This window comes from Lampris incognitus, chromosome 3 (assembly GCF_029633865.1).
Source record: "Lampris incognitus isolate fLamInc1 chromosome 3, fLamInc1.hap2, whole genome shotgun sequence".
In the NCBI taxonomy this organism is placed as follows: Eukaryota; Metazoa; Chordata; class Actinopteri; order Lampriformes; family Lampridae; genus Lampris; species Lampris incognitus.
The window spans coordinates 29,864,554-29,881,586 of record NC_079213.1 but is presented as its reverse complement, the minus strand read 5'-3'; the positions used below and the strand labels follow the sequence as shown (position 1 = coordinate 29,881,586).

The 17,033-nt window shown below is 47.2% G+C and overlaps 1 protein-coding gene across 1 annotated transcript in view; it reads left to right on the top strand.

Moving 5' to 3' along the window:
* Nucleotides 1–7,523: 7,523 nt before the first annotated feature.
* The window catches only part of nrip2 (nuclear receptor interacting protein 2), a 33,067-nt gene continuing 23,557 nt past the window's right edge, over nt 7,524–17,033 (top strand). The window contains exon 1 of the mRNA XM_056276282.1: nt 7,524–7,679. Within this exon, the coding sequence (XP_056132257.1) occupies nt 7,524–7,679 (156 nt within the window). The remainder of the gene's footprint in view (nt 7,680–17,033) is intronic.

The following is a 17,033-nucleotide window of genomic DNA, read 5'->3' as shown; positions in this document are numbered from 1 at the left end:
ACTCATTCATGTGGCATTCGGCGGACCAATGGTAACTAACTTCATAACTCAGAGATGCACTCAGTCAACTCGCTAAAACCCAGAGAATTATGGACCAATTGCTTTAACATCCCAACATATGCAAAATAATGGAGAAAATGATAAATGAAAGGTTTACATATTATATAGAAAATAAAGGTTATATATGTAAATACCAGACTGGCTTCAGGAGAGGAAGAAATACCATGGATCCAGCTGTATGTTTAGAACATGAAATTAGAAAAGCACAGATAAACAGAGAAAGTGTAGTGGCTGTCTTTTGATATAGAGAAGGCGTATGATATGATGATTATTAATCAGATTTTGTAAATTAGGTATCAAAGGTAGAATATATATAGATGGATTAAGAACTTTTCGCAAGGAAGATCAATACAAGTTAGAGTAAGAAATATTCCGCAAATTTTGTTGTTGAAAATGGAACACCTCAAGGAAGCTTAGTAGGCCCTTTATTATTTTCCATAATAGTAAATTATGTGTTTATGGGAATGGAGAATGAGACAGGCCTTTCACTTTTTGTAGCTGATGGGGCAATTTGGAAGAGGGGAAGAAATGTGGAATTCATTATAAAGAAACGGCAGGGGGCTATTATGAAAGTAGAAGAATGGTCATGTAAATGGGTTTTTACATTTTCAGTTGATAAGGCAAAGACAATGTTCTTTACAAGGAAAAGAATTGATAATGAAATAAAATTAAAATTATATAATCAAGAATTGGAAAGAGTGAAACACTTAAGTTTTTAGGGATATGGTTCGATGAAAGAATTACATGGCTTATACATATCCAGACAGTAGTGGACAAATGTAAGAAGGTACTAAATGTAATGAGGTGTTTAGATGGAAGTGAATTGGGGGAGGGGGGGCAGATAGAACTGCTTTGAAGGCCATATACAGTGGTTTAATTCGATCAGTATTAGATTATGGTTGTGTGCTGTATGGGTCAGCAGCAAACACTTCTCTAAAAAAATTTAGGTAAGATACAGTATCAGGCCTTAAGATTATGCACAGGTGCATTTAAAACAAGCCCAACAGCAGCATTACAGGTGGAAATGGGAGACATGCCACTAGAAATGAGAAGGATACAGCTATCCTTGAACTACTGGGTTAATTTACAGGGCCATAGTCAGGCTCATCCAACACTAGACACTAATCCCTTGTTGGGGAAAAGGGGAGGCGGGAAACAAAACGCTTTGGATGGCCAATGACACAGAAAGCAGCAAACTTGAAGTAGATCAGTTAAACAGTCCAACAGTGCCTTTGCCAGCAATACCACCATGGATACTTCCAGATGCCACCATAGATTTCACATTATTAGAAAAGAAGAGTAAAGATAAATTGTTTAATTATGATTCACACACCATACAGGCTTATATTGATAATTACCACAGTTACACCCAGATGTATATGGATGCATCGAAGAGTTCAGTAAATGAAGTAGGAGTAGCATTTTTGTTCCAGAATTTCATATTAAAGTAGGGAAAAGGATCAGAGGAAATATCAGTATACACGGCGGAAATGCTTGCAATATTGTTAGCAGTGCAGTGGATAGAGGAAACAAGACCATTGAGAGCAATTATTTGTTCAGACTCAAGTTCATCACTAGCCAGTTTACAATAGAGTCATTCAGACAACAGACCAGACATTTTAATAGACGTACAACAAACATTATATAGAACTAAAGTGATGGGTCTTACAGTATCATTTTTATGGGTACCGGCACACACTGGCATTGAGGGAAATAAAGTAGCAGATAAAGTTGCAAAGAAGGCTGCAAAGCATAATCACATTGATTTGGTAGTTACTTTAAACAAGGCAGAAATAAAGAGCATTATTAAGCACAGATTGAAGGAAAGGTGGCAAAAGCAATGGGAGGAAGAGAGGAAAGGATGGTGGTTTTACACAGTTCAAAGGAAAGTGGGAGAAATGAGGTGTGCAGGAAGGAGTAGGAGAGATGAGACAATAATTTCAAGACTAAGATTTGGACACACCGGACTAAATGGCACACTTTTCAAAATAGGCAAACACAATATAGAGGTGACTACTGCGGGTAAGAAGAAACATTGGCGCATGTTCTGATATATTGTCAGAAATATGAGGCAGGAAGAAGGTGTCTGACTCAGAATCTCAGGAAAATGAAAGTATAATTTGATTTAGTAGATATTCTACAGAAGAATTCAACTGAGTGTTATAAAATCTTGTTTCAGTTTCTTAGAGTAACTAATTTAATTAGGAACAAGTATATTAGAGGGACAGCTCAGGTTGGACGGTTTGGAGACAAAGCAAGAGAGGCAAGATTGAGATGGTTTGGACATGTGTGGAGGAGAGGTGCTGGGTATATTGGGAGAAGGATGCTGAATATGGAGCTGCCAGGGGAGAGGAGAAGAGGAAGGCCAAAGGGGAGGTTTATGGATGTAGTGGGGGAGAACATGCGGGTGGCTGGTGTGACAGAGGAAGAAGCAGAGGACAGGAAGAGATGGAAACAGATGATCCACTGTGGCGACACCTAACAGGAGCAGCCGAAAGTAGTAGAGAGTAACTAATTTAATTAAGAAGATTTGAGGGTTTTTGTGTGTGTGTGTGGAGGGAATAGTGTATTCTGATTCACACTCCATACCAGCTGGTGGCGGTAATGCGCCAATTCGTTGTTTGCCAACCGCCAATAAACACCAATAAGAAGAGGAAGAAGAAGTCAGCCACCATGCGTACCGGTAAAAAAACAAACAAACGTCGCTTGAGAGTTTCTTGTGAAGACGTAGGGGAGATAACAGGTCTAATGACGGTGATAACGCAGAGACAGCAGAGGCCGAGACAGCAAAATAAATAAATAAAGAACAGAAAAGAAAAGAAAAGAAAGCTTCCTTCAGTAGGGAATACGACGAGTCGTACCTAAAATGCGGCTTTATTGCGACCGATGACTCGCATGGTCCGAGAGCCCGCTGTGTGTGATATGTGGAGACAAGCTGCAGGCTGTCTAATGAGACAGAACTTCTGAGTCCAAGCACCCTGCACTTAAGGACAAACCCGCGGAGTTCTTTGAGCGAAAACAACGCGAGCAAGCCGGACTGAAGCGCGTGCTGGGAGCCTTGCTGCAGGGAGACCAGCCCAGGCTCCCACTGATGGTCTTGCTGCAGCGAGACCAGCCCAGGCTCCCACTGATTCAGTGATATTGGTGAGTTGCAATATTGTTGTATGTGTGTCATGTTAATGCGAGGAAAATATGCGCTGTGTGTTTAATATCCAGACGTTACTTTACATGTTATGATACTATTGACTGAATAAGCCTAACCTATATCCCGGTCGTTATTACCCCACCCCCGCCCCTCCCCCGGTCCGCCAGGATATTGTTAATATTAAACCGGTCCGATGTGCAGAAAAGGTTGGGGCCCAGCGGCGGCTGACCAGTAGATGGCGCTGGGGCGCCGCCCCCTTCAAACACCAAGAGATGAAAATCTACTTAAACATGTTAAATATAATTTAGTTATATAATGCACATAATTATGAAATGAAAGTGTTTTCCAGTCTGTGAGCGCCTGTCAGCAGCCATTAAATATTAGTTCCACGTGGTATTTGGTTGATTTCTGTCTGAATACATATACTTCCTGGGTGAGGGGCGCCGGCCAAACGATACCTTATGTTAGTCCTCAAACTTGTGGCGAGCAGGTGACCTGAGGCTGCTGTCTGATTGGTTTCTTCAGAGTTTCCAAGGGGCACAGTTCTGTGTGCCCCAGACACCCCCACTTTTATTGGCAGTGAATTGGTATTGGTTTAATGTTTTTTGATCTGATGTGACTGGACAATTCTTGTGGCTGTCAGTCATGTCCACGCCCACCACCACGCCTCGTCTCGATTGTCAATCATCCACCGTCTACGAACCCTGATAAAATCTGTAGGCTACATTGTCCTTCTTAATAACTGCGACTGTGTGGACATTGAAAAATGTTAGCCCCAGCCGCCACTGTTGGGGACTCCTGCCATAGACCACCATGCTCCATTCTTTCCCAGGGAAGTAGTAAGACACATATTTCCCATCACAGACTGACCAGTCTGAATTCCTGTTCTCCAGATCCCCATGGGAATGCGGTTTCTCTATATCGTACTGCCCAGTATAGAGAGCTGGACGGTATTTGAGAGGGAATCTCCCTGTACTGCTTTTCCTTGAGCTGGAATTTTGCAGGGGCAGAAAACTGTACTCGTCCGGCAGTTTCTCTTCATACAAGGGTGCCAGGTGGAGCAGGTTGGGGATTTGTGTTTGACATGCGATGCTGTAGCAGAGGTCTGCAAGGCTGAGGCCCACAATCTGCAAGCAGAGATAGGTCAGAGCCTTGTGCTCTGTGTTGGTGACCCCCACTGTCACCACGTGTTCCTGCAAATAAAGCGTCCTTTCCTCATCTACTACTACTACTTTTGGCTGCTCCCGTTAGGGGTCGCCACAGCGGATCATCCATTTCCATCTCTTCCTGTCTTCTGCATCTTTCTCTGTCACACCAGCCACCTGCATGTCTTCCCTCACCACATCCATAAAACTCCTCTTTGGCCTTCCTCTTTTCCTCTTCTCTGGCAGCTCCATATTCAGTACCGTCCTTTCCTCATCTGTGGACCCAAAAATGACAGTGCGTTCTACCAATGTGACAGAAAATCCTCCAGAAAAGTCTCCATATTTCATCATAGTTTTGAATAGTTTACCCAGTAGAGTAATATCCATCCATCCATCCATTATCCGAACCGCTTATCCTGCTCTCAGGGTCGTGGGGCGTGGGGATGCTGGAACCTATCCCAGCAGTCATTGGGTGGCAGGCGGGGAGCCACCCTGGACAGGCCGCCAGGCCATCACAGGGCCCACACACACATACACACACATTCATACGTAGGGGCAATTTAGTACAGCCGATTCATCTGACCTACATGTCTTTGGACTGTGGGAGGAAACCAGAGCACCCAGAGGAAACCCACACAAACACAGGGAGAACATGCAAACACCACACAGAGGACGACCTGGGATGACCCCCAAGGTTGGACTACCCCAGGGCTCGAACCCAGGACCTTCTTGCTGTGAGGTGACCGCGCTAACCACTGCGGCACTGTGCTGCCCAGTAGCGTAATACCCCCATAAAATGTCCTCCTCAGTATGTAGCTCTCTATGTATGGCTGGCATGCATCCATCTGCAAGTGAAGTAGATCCCGAATTTGAATGAATGCAAATTCCCCATCGTGTGGCTGCTGTCAGGCTGGCAGAGCTGTATGTGATGTCACCATGGAAACAAGTCGGCACTCCGACTACAGCGTGTATGAATGGGAGGAGGTTAGCGTTCTGCTAATGCGCCTTATCGAACTGAAAATCAGTGAAAACCGACTCCCACATGCAGGAGGAGAAATACAAAATAATAACCAGAGGAGGGCAGTGTGTGCCAGCGGAGAGAATCCTCTCCAGCCTCAAATCTTCCACTTCACCTTCACATGGACTCCCCTAAAACGAAATAGTTTATTAATTAGGTTGTGAACACTTTATAAATCACTAATAATCTGTTATAACACATTAGATAAAAAGGGCATCCGTGACCAGTTGCTTGCTAAATAGCAAGTCCACATTTATCTGTACTGTTAAGCCTCAGATCTTATTGGTTACTAAGCTAGCAACTATCAAGCTCTGCTAGCAGCTAGCAAGATCTGAGAGTTAACAGAATAGATAAAAAGTTACAGCAGTAACCTGATCTTGCCAAATAGTGAGCCCGCTTTGATGTATGAAAACTTACAACTTTTTTGCAATTGTTTATCAATGATTATAAAATGTTTACAACCTAATTAATAACCTAGTTATAAACCATTTATAAATCCTTTATAAGGTTAACGTGGTACAAGTTTTTTGTTCAGTAAGCAGTGACATGGTGTCATGATTGGGGGATCTATCTTCCTGTTGTACACTTACGTAACATGCACTCTTAGCAATTATAGTATTACTGTTCAGTGCTATAAGTTGCCTGAGGGTGGACACATGAATATATCCGCCAACCGCTCACTGTGTAAGCGGTTTTATATAAACGTGTGTGCTAACTGACAAAATGTAAAATGCAATGTAAGTACATAAACCCCCCCCAAAAAAAATCAATTTAGAAATCCCTGACAAATTTGACCCCCACATGTGTGAACTTATGTAATTGGTTTAAGTGCAAATTAACAAGTCATTGACACACACAAAAAAAACTCAAACAAACAGATTTCAAATACTTCCAGTGGGTTATTGGCATGTAAACCAATGGAAAGAAGACAAGATGGGTTCCATAGACAGTATGTGTAAGTGATGATCAGAGCAATCCTCACATGCCAAATCGGCGCATGGTCCCTGCAGGGCCACCGTAGTTGCAAGGGACCCAAAGGGTAAACTGCATTAGGAGGCACTAACAAGGCATACTGTAAAGTGACAAGCCTGGGTACAGCAATATCCCATTCAACATCAACTCTGCAGGGGAACGCTTAAAATGTGTTGCATGTGTGCAGGCTGCATGTGTGCAGGCTGTAGGAGGAGGAGGAGCATATATAGGATACATAACATTTCCTCTATCTCATCATTAACACGGAGCTAAGTGATAAACAACGTAAGTGTTCGGCAACATAATATCTAGGGTATTTGGACATTGCTCACTAAACCTGCCTCGGTATGAAGGGGAACAGTTCTCTGATCGTTTCCCCTCTCTGTGGAGCGCCTAGAGAGGAAATGTGGGTGACACATGCGCTGTGAAAAGAGGTGAGTGTGTCTGTTTAGTCAAACGGGGGAAAAAAAGAGGGCTTGAGGGGAGGGTATATGCTCCTCCTGAAAGCAGAGACGTAAGTAAGATAGAGAGAGCGAGAGAGGGAGCGAGAGAGAGGGGGCGCGAGAGAGAGAGAGAGAGAGCTACAAGGACAGAATGCACTAAGGGGAGGGGAGAAACACTCATATATGCACACACACATACAGTCACACATACACCCTGGCTGTCTCAAACAGCCCTGCCTGGCTGAGCCTGACATTCTGAGGGGATGCATGTCTACATAAGAGGAACATCAGCATCCTACTGGAAGTGATGCCAGCACATTAGCTACCACCACCAATACATGCCAAGGACTACAACAGCACAACAACCTCCAGCTGAAGGACACCCCCATTACAACAAGGTGACAGAAGAGGAATTTGTGATTGCACAGGGGCTGTAGATCTGTGCTGTTTTTCAAGGACATAAAACAGGACCAATACAGCAGACTACACTAGACTAGGCTGGAGACTCTGTCGTTTTCCACCTTCAACCCTCTTCACCTGCCCTTTTGGGCATCCGAGCTGCACTGCTGCCTTTTCCTCACGGACGTGAGTGAGCACGCAGAGATCCACTCAGTCGTCTGCTGTGCTCCGGCTTATGCTGTTAATTTGCCGGGAGCTACGAGTGCCAGCGTGCGGTTCCCCCACTAGACTAGACAAGTGTACACAGCACTTCCAAACTGCTACAACCCGAGTCCGAGACCATGAGCGAGGCTAAGAAAGGTGAGCTAGCCATCCAAGACAAAGCCATCCTGCACCAGCAGCGGCGTCTGAAGCAGGCCACCCAGTTTACACACAAGGACTCGGCTGACCTTCTGCCCCTGGACGGGCTTAAGAGGCTGGGCACGTCCAAGGACTTGGTGAGTGAAGTCAAATTAAATACACTTCAATATATCGATATACACCTTTGCAGTCTGTGCTAGCCAGGTGATAACAAAGGTACATGTCTGTGGGTAAGGAGGACAACTTTCTTTGATAACCTCTGAGCCGTGTTGTATCTATGAGCCAATTATCTCCCCGGTTGTTCTCCCGGAGAAGCGGCTGATGATGATGAGAGATGTTCTCCCCGGTTTTTGTCAACAAATATGGGTTGCATCCTGGGAGTCAACAGTGTGATTGATCAGTGTTGGTACACAAGAAGCTGTATGTGTCAGTGGTAAAGTCAGAGCATGAGTAGTATTTTCTTTTTTGACCAAAACAGTGTACCTTGAGCTGAGAAGATGCCTTGAGGTGGAGGGACAGCAGGAGGGAGCATGAAAGATTCAGTGTCCCCTATGTTAGGCATTCAGAGGAGGAACATCTTGTCAAACCCTATTACACTGTGCAGGGACCTGCAGAGAGGGAGAGAGAGAGAGAGAGGATGATGTCACAGCTTCCATACATACATGAAGGCTAGCATGATCGCACACACACGCCTGAGGCTTTACATGTACACTTCACTTTTCTAACAGCCTCATATTTGCTTCCCGTGCCGTACATCTCAGTCCGCCTCACAGCCCAACAGAAGCCCCCCAAACAAAGCATTGAAACAACAAAGGACTCTTAAACCCCCCATAATAATGGCCTTTTCACTCCACCGTCAACTCCTGACACAGTTTTCTTTCGATGGCTGCATCCCAGATTACCCTGAGCTCTCCAAGAACCTCCACGGTGTGTCTGGCAGCAGACAGCGGGGGGCACCAGGACGTGTGGCCTGTGATTTTAACACACTGAATTTATATGTATTTGCAAGGTTTGAAAAATCTTCTTCATGCTCTTGTTGTATCCCAGCCATGACTTTCAGATGATACCGGAGTCACAGCGTTAAGTGTGAGGACATGTCGGGTTGCTATCTACGGTGAAGGCCACGGGAACGTCTCTGCTCGCCATCATTTTGGGTACGGAGTAGTATTTTCACACAAGACAAAAAGGGCAGCAGGTATACTGTGAAGATCCAGAGGTAAATATTCTCCCATTCTTGTCTGATGTGATCTTGAAAATGGCGTTTTGCTGAAGTGCGAGCACTTTTCACGCCAGTAATAACAGCTGAAGAGTCAGAATGAACAGCGGAGGTCTTGAACAGTGAATGAACAGTGGAGGTACCAGTGAACAGAATGAATCACCATTACAAAATTACTACTTTTTTTTATTACTACTTTATTATTGATCCCCGTGGGGCAATTCTTTCTCTGCATTTAACCCATCCTAGCAGTGTAGCTAGGAGCAGTGGGCAGCCGCCGTGCAGCCCCCGGGGACCAACTCCAGTTCTTCTTCCCATCGCTTCGGTCAGGGACAAGACAGGAGTATCAACCCTAACACGCATGTGTTTTTGATGGCGGGGGAAACCGGAGCACCCGGAGAAAACCCACCGCAGACACGGGGAGAACATGCAAACTCCACACGGGACGACGACCCCCCCCAAGGTTGGACAACCCCGGGGTTCGAACCCAGGACCTTCTTGCTGTGAGGCGACGGTGATAACCACTGGGTACCGTGCCGCCAGACTTCTATAGTAAAAAAAAGTCCTGCAGATGAAGGCAGGCTAAGCGGTTTTGTTCAGTATTGACTTGGCTTTCAGAGTGGCGGCAAATGAACTCCTGAGCGTTATCGAGGTGTCATGCGAGGTGATGTATAGCGTAAGCTTGATTTATTGGGTTGTGACTAAATGAAGAAACATTACAGGATTTGGTTTGATACAATCTGGTTTCCGTTCTGTTGAGTCGGCTGTTTTGAGCCTTGCGCCGTGTAGAGCAGCAAGGGGAGATGAATTTACTGGACGTCAGCTTGTGTGCTTGTGTGCTCAGTTGTGAAGGTACATGTCGTGCAGGCCTTAGTGAACATTGGCATAGCTGTATTAAGTGTGTTCAGTCTTTTTTTGGGGGGGGGGTTCTCCCTTCTCAACAATTGTATCCGGCTAATTACCCCACTCTTCCGAGCCGTCCCGGTCGCTGCTCCACCCCCTCTGCCGATCCGGTGGTGGGGGGGGGGCTGCAGACTACCACATACCTCCTCCGATACATGTGGAGTCGCCAGCCGCTTCTTTTCACCTGACAGTGAGGAGTTTCGCCAAGGGGACGTAGCGTGTGGAAGGATCACGCTATTCCCCCTCCCCCCTGAACTGGCACCCCAAACGCCCAGAGGAGGCGCTAGTGCAGCGACCAGGGACACATACCCACATCCGGCTTCCCACCCACAGACACGGCCAATTGTGTCTGTAGGGACGCCCGACCAAGCCGGAGGTAACACGGGGCTTCGAACCGGCAGTCCCCGTGTTGTTAGACAACAGAATAGACCGCCACGCCACCCGGACGCCCCCGTGTGTTGAGCCTTTCCAAGGTGTCGTGGTCCTTACTCAGCAAAAAACATTAGCTAAAGGGGGGGGGGGTGACACGCCAGCCATCACACAGTTAACCCAGCTACAGTACGTGATGCTGTCTGGGAAGTGGACCTGCGGATTCACGCCAACATTGCCCGACATTGGTCCTCTATGCTCACCGCTGATACTGTAGGACACTGTATATCGGGACACGTGTTGGTCCAGTATCGTGTCTACATTTGGAGCCTCGGTTTAGGCTCAGCGCACGAGTTATTGCGTCATATTCGGCTCATTGTTGAAATAATCCCCCAGTAGCCTGTAGTTGCACATTTCCTACAAGGTCGCACCTCTCAAAATGATAATGCAGCTCATCCTTTCATGGAAGGCTGGCTGATATTCATCTCAGTTGCTATCAGAAATCCAATCTGTGATGCCCCAACGGTTGCGGGGGTGGGGTGGTGGTGATCGTATCTGCCCGGGCGTCTGTCGCAGATGATGCTCGATGTTAACAGTAGCCTTGGGAACGTAAAGAAGCCAATTTCCTGCATACCTGCATCCCTTCTTTGCAGACAACTGTCGTTATCATCATTCAGGATTTGAATAGGGACCCTGGAGGAAGCAGGATGTGTTTCCCCCGAGGTGCACGGCAGAGACATGATGCCGTCCGACAGCTGGGCAGACAAGAGGGGGGTTCTTTTCGAATAGGGTGGCTTATTATAAAAACGGTGGCTATGATTTTTGTCTCTCCAACTGCACAGGTGTTTCCGGTTGTCTTTCCATCCGTCCACACAGTCACCTGCAAAGCAGCCATCTCCTGGTAAACACCCGGTGTCACCTCAGTGTTCAGTGCCCTTGGTGTGGGACCGGGCCGACCGATAAATGCATCTTCGAGCTGTAACCTGGTTTTTCCTCTTGTGTTTTTTTTCTTCCCCGGCTGCCCAGCCCGGTGAGTAATTCAGCAGCGGAGCCGCTTACGTAAGAGCGAATTTGTTTTGCTGCTCTTCAGCCCACGGCTCTCGGCGGCATCGCCCCGGCCATGTTGCACCGCGGCTGCCGAAGAGCCAAGGAGCAAGGAGCAGGAAACGAAGGCCCACGCCAGCCACTGTTCACCTGCAACAGTGTGGGTCCGGGGGGGGGGGTATATATACCGTTGCACAGCCATTTTATGCAATGGGTGTTAGGACTCTGGGTGGTTAGTCATGTGTGCTATATATATATATATACACTGTGTGTGTTTGGGGGGGGCAGTGGGTGGGGGGTGGGGGTGGGGTCCAACATCTGAGCACATTTACATCAGCTGTGTGCGTTACATCAGCTGCTCGGGCTGCTATAAATTCAGTCCCGGCGGTAGGAAGTCTCGACAACAGTCCTGACCGGAATGGAGATTGATCGTTCCTTTCCTTATCGGGGGGGAGATTTCTTGGCCAATTTGTGGTCCAAGAAAAATAACTCATGAGGATCCTGTTAGGAGCTGGAAATAACTTGGGCAAGGTTACTGAGAGTGCTTCAAGACCCCCCCCCCCCCTCGGCTGAAATGGAAGGACACTGTCAATCCAGTTTGTGGCACAGAAAGACTGACCTTTGAAACATTTGTGTAATACTGGCGAAGAAATCGTTTCATGCATCTTCTCAGGAGATATGAAACCGATTCTATAAATAAGGGCTTATAAAAACGATCTGTGTTGCCTATTATGTTATTATATTATGATGTACAATGATAAAAACCCTCCGCCAGTATGCTCTCCCCCAAACTCAGCTCTCTGCTCACCGGCCTTTCAGTCCTTTAGTCTCGCTCTCTCTGTCTCTCTCCCTCTGTTTCTCTCTGTCTCTCTCCCTCTGTTTCTCTCTGTCTCTCTCCCTCTGTTTCTCTCCCTCTGTTTCTCTCTGTCTCTCTCCCTCTGTTTCTCTCTGTCTCTCTCCCTCTGTTTCTCTCTGTCTCTCTCTCTATCTGTCTGCCTCTATCTCTGTCTATCTGTCTCTCCTCTCTGTCTGTCTCTATCTCTGTCTGTCTGTCTGTCTTTCCTCTCGCTCTCACTCTCTGTCTGTCTCTCCCTCCTCTCTCGCTCTCTGTCTGTCGGTCTCTCCTCTCTCTATCTGTCTGTTTCCTCTCTCGCTCTCTGTCTGTCTCTCTATCTGTCTGTCTGTCCCTCCTCTCTCGCTCTGTCTGTCTGTGTCTGTCTCTATCTGTCTGTTTCCTCTCTCGCTCTCTGTCTGTCTCTCTGTCTGTCTATCTGTCTCTCTTCTCTCGCTCTCTCTATCTGTCTGTCTGTCTCGCGCTCTTCTTTTCTGAGATTCACCCATCTGCTTCCCCTTTTTTCTTCTCTTACAGAGTGTCTGGAAACGTGTGTGTGCGCGTGTGTGTGTGTGTAAACGAGCGAGGCCTGTCTAGCGGCGAGGCTGTGGGGTTTGCAGGGTTTGGTCAGAGGTGAATCTAATATGAGGCTTAATGAGGAGAGACGGGGGGGGGACAGGGGGGGACGGTCACAGCAGTGTCTCTGTCTGCTGCCTCACATGAACGTTTATATCCAATACGGGTTTTTCTTCTTCTAATCAGGCTGAGCACACAGCCACAGGCCTTCGATCCACCAAGTCCGGTGAAAACCAAAGGAGGGGATCCATTATTAACCGTCTCTATGGGGTTGCATCGCCTCAGTCTTCCCCAGCCTGGAGACCGCCACGGGCTGACACATACCAGTGGCGTGCTCCAGTAAACACGTTTAAAAGCGATATGAGACAAGTGTCTTCTCCTTTGCTTTTATACAGAACTGCTTTTGTTGTTGTTGATTTTCTGGGTATTTCACTCCACCGTGGGTGCGTGAGGATTTGAGTCGTCCGTTATCCTTTGACTTACTGCGTGATTTATAAGGTGTCGGTGCCAACCAGGCGATCTGTATCACGTTTTACGTGTTTTAATAGTGCTGTTTTTTGGGGGGGGGGGTTTCAGAACAGACCGGTCAGTAGCTTTCGGTGTGGCACAAGGCCGGCGCGGTGAGCAAATGAGAAGCTGCCACTCAACACCCTAGTTTGGCCGCGTAGGGTTTTTCGCTTGAATTGCCTCTCTGCGCCCCATCCCCTCCACAAACAAGCCGTGTTAAACCGATTCAGAGGCAGGCCTATTCTTAGCACGGGGTAGATACGGTGGATTTGGGTGGTAGGCTCTCGTGTGAGCCTCCCGCCCCCCCCCCCCTCCTGTCAATTTGGGGCCGTCAAGCAAAATTTTCCATCAGCTACAGTGACCGCTGCGATGACAACAACAGCTAAACCACAGAAGATGAGGCTGGGAGAGGGACACAGCGCAGAATTCAGAGGGTGAGGGGGCAAAGGGAACTGGGGGGGGGGACTGGAGCGAGGACAGAGGGCAGAAAGTCGTGGAGAGTGAAACGCGAGGCGGGAACTGCGAGAGGGGGATGGGGACGTGGGGAGCAGCCGCTGCCGCCTCCTGCTCGGCGTGACCGTGTGACAGGAAGCTCAGCCGCTGGGGAGCCCCGTCAGAATGAGAAACGGCATTAGAGCACCCACGTGACCTGGGTGGGTGAGAGACGGGAGCCTGCTGCAGTCAGATAATTAGTCCACATGGCAATTAGCCTCCAATATCACCCACCGAGTGAGAAAGAGAGAGAGAGAGAGAGAGGGGGAGAGAGAGAGAGAGAGAGAGAGAGAGAGAGAGAGAGAGAGAGAGAGAGAGAGAGAGGGAAAAGGAGGGCATGCCGTGACAATGGGTGTGTGAGCATCACTCTGTACCACTTGTCTTTCTGTCCCACTGGTGAGAGACTGGTTTGTACTGGAGTCACTGTTACTGTGCACAGACCACCGCAGGATCCTCATCACAAGAACTAGTGGCAGCCGATGGGGAAAAAAAACCAACAAAAAAGCACAAAGGAAGAGTGTGTGTGTGTGTGTGTGTGTGTGTGTGTGTGTGTGTGTGTGTGTTGTACTATTTTTATCCTCCATTAAGCACAGTTTGCTAAACCATACGAGCCCATTAAAATAGAGGATTTTATTTAATGAGCTGTCACAAAGGAACATACAAGCAGCATGATCTGTCTGTTCAACACTCTGCAAATGGAAACGTGAACTTTGCACCAAGTGCAGACTTACACTCACTGGCCACTTTATTGGGTACACCTTGCTAGTACCGGGTTGGACCCCCTTTTGCCTTCAGAACTGCCTTAATCCTTTGTGGCATAGATTCAACAAGGTACTGGAAACATTCCTCAGAGAGTTTGGTCCATATTGACATGATAGCATCACGCAGTTGCTGCAGATTTGTCGGCTGCACATCCATGATGCGAATCTCCCGGTCCACCACATCCCAAAGGTGCTCTATTGGATTGAGATCTGGTGACTGTGGAGGCCATTTGAGTACAGTGAACTCATTGTCATGTTCAAGAAACCAGTCTGAGATGATTCGAGCTTTATGACATGGCGCGTTATCCTGCTGGAAGTAGCCATCAGAAGATGGGAACACTGTGGTCATAAAGGGATGGACATGGTCAGCAACAATACTCAGGTAGGCTGTGGCGTTGACACGATGCTCAATTGGTACTAAGGGCCCAAATTGTGCCAAGAAAATATCCCCCACACCATTACACCACCACCACCAGCCTGAACCGTTGATACAAGGCAGGATGGATCCATGCTTTCATGTTGTTGACGCCAAATTCTGACCCTACCATCCGAATGTCGCAGCAGAAATCGAGACTCATCAGACCAGGCAACGTTTTTCCAATCTTCTATTGTCCAATTTTGGTGAGCCTGTGCGAATTGTAGCCTCAGTTTCCTGTTCCTAGCTGACAGGAGTGGCACCCGGTGTGGTCTTCTGCTGCTGTAGCCCATCTGCCTCAAGGTTCGACGTGTTGTGCGTTCAGAGATGCTCTTCTGCATACCTTGGTTGTAATGAGTGGTTATTTGAGTTACTGTTGCCTTTCTATCAGCTCGAACCAGTCTGGCCATTCTCCTCTGACCTCTGGCATCAACAAGGCATTTTCGCCCACAGAACTGCCGCTCACTGGATATTTTCTCTTTTTCGGACCATTCTCTGTAAACCCTAGAGATGGTTGTGCATGAAAATCCCAGTAGATCAGCAGTTTCTGAAATACTCAGACCAGCCCGTCTGGCACCAACAACCATGCCACGTTCAAAGTCACTTAAATCACCTTTCTTCCCCATTCTGATGCTCGGTTTGAACTGCAGCAGATCGTCTTGACCATGTCTACATGCCTAAATGCATTGAGTTGCTGCCATGTGATTGGCTGATTAGAAATTTGCGTTAACGAGCGGTTGGACAGGTGTGCCTAATAAAGTGGCCGGTGAGTGTATTCTGTTGCAGAAGTAAATCGTAAATGCTGTCTTTTGAATGCAAACGCAGACTAAATAATGTGCTAGCGATGGGTCGAGGAGAGAGGGAGAGATTGATGGTGTACGGAGAGGCACTATAAATCGGTGCCATGTGTTCTCTGTGGAGCATAATGACTACGAGTCAAGACCCCATGACAGCATCTTTGTTGCGTCTTATAAACAGGTGTGCTGAGCACTGAGATGAAAGCCAAACTCAGTCTGCATTCTGTGACAGACGAGGACTCCGGTAAGACCAGAGACGTCTCACGGCAGCCAATTACAGCTCAACCGCTTCATCAGTCAGTAATGCAATGTCAAGCCATATATTATGCAACGTCAAGGTGCATAATATACGCTCAGCTCATCTAATAGGAATTGGTAGAACAGCTGTTTGCTTATGATATGGTATGGGATTCGGGGGGCAGCCGGGAACCGCCGCAGCTGGGACACGAACCCGGGTCTCCCGCACCACAGGCCAGTCGACTAAAGGGTCCGACCTGTTAGCCAACGGGCTAGCGAGTCTACTCATTCGTGATCGTTACAATATATTGTGCCATATAACATGCCGGCAACAGGTTGACATGTTGACGACAGTTCAGTAACAGTGTTGGACGCCATGACAAGTTCTGTAAAATCACCCCTTAACACGGTTTACCCTCTTCCCATTAAACGGCAGACATCAGAGACTGGGTGCGCCCTGTATAGTGGCATACTGGCAAATCATTCTTGAACTGTAAGAAGTCTGGTGGGTCACAAGGGATATTTGGCGTGGCGTCATGCTGGCGGCTTGTGCTTAGTTGTGGCTCTGCATGTTAACATGCTTCCTTCGTAAGCTGACCTTGGAGCAGACCTGGGCATTGATGGTTCTGCCTGGCCCAAGAGGGTTAAGATAAACCAAAACCATTTTACTTACTATGAAGCTAAAATAAAAAACGAATGAAATGACCTAAATTGGCTTTTATTTTGAAACGCTTGTGTGTCATGACTGTGCACGCCTTCTTCCTGTCACAGTGGACGGTGATGTGAGCGATGTTTGAAATTGGCTGGAAGTCATAGCAGCAGCTGCTGAGGCATGTCAGGTTGTGTGAGTGTATAGGGATCAGTCGGTGGAAGTGTAATGTGGAGTCACCTGCAGGGCCGTTTCTGAATATTTTGGGGCCCTAAGTGAGCGCTCACAGTGCCCCCCCCCCACTCCCAACCCAAACCACTGTAATTTTAACGCTTAACAGATGCAATTTGCATCCAAATTCACATCCCCTCTTCTCAGTTAAATTGCTCACAAAGTATTAATTGCAGCGAGTTGTGGCACACATTAAATGAAACAGCACGACTTTGGCTTTCCATCAATTCTAGTTGCTTGTTTATGCAACAAAGTGTTGGCGAGAAAAATAATTCTGAATTTACATCACATTCAATCATAGTAACAATCTGTATAGAGTTCTGCATCCATCTCCACACCCATTACTCGTTTGAATTATTCACGAACTCGTCTTACAAGAAAGAGGGGAACTGGAGCTTTGTAATGAAGCGAGTTACATATTTGTACATACCAAAGTCATCACGTTATGAAGACATGTCAAAC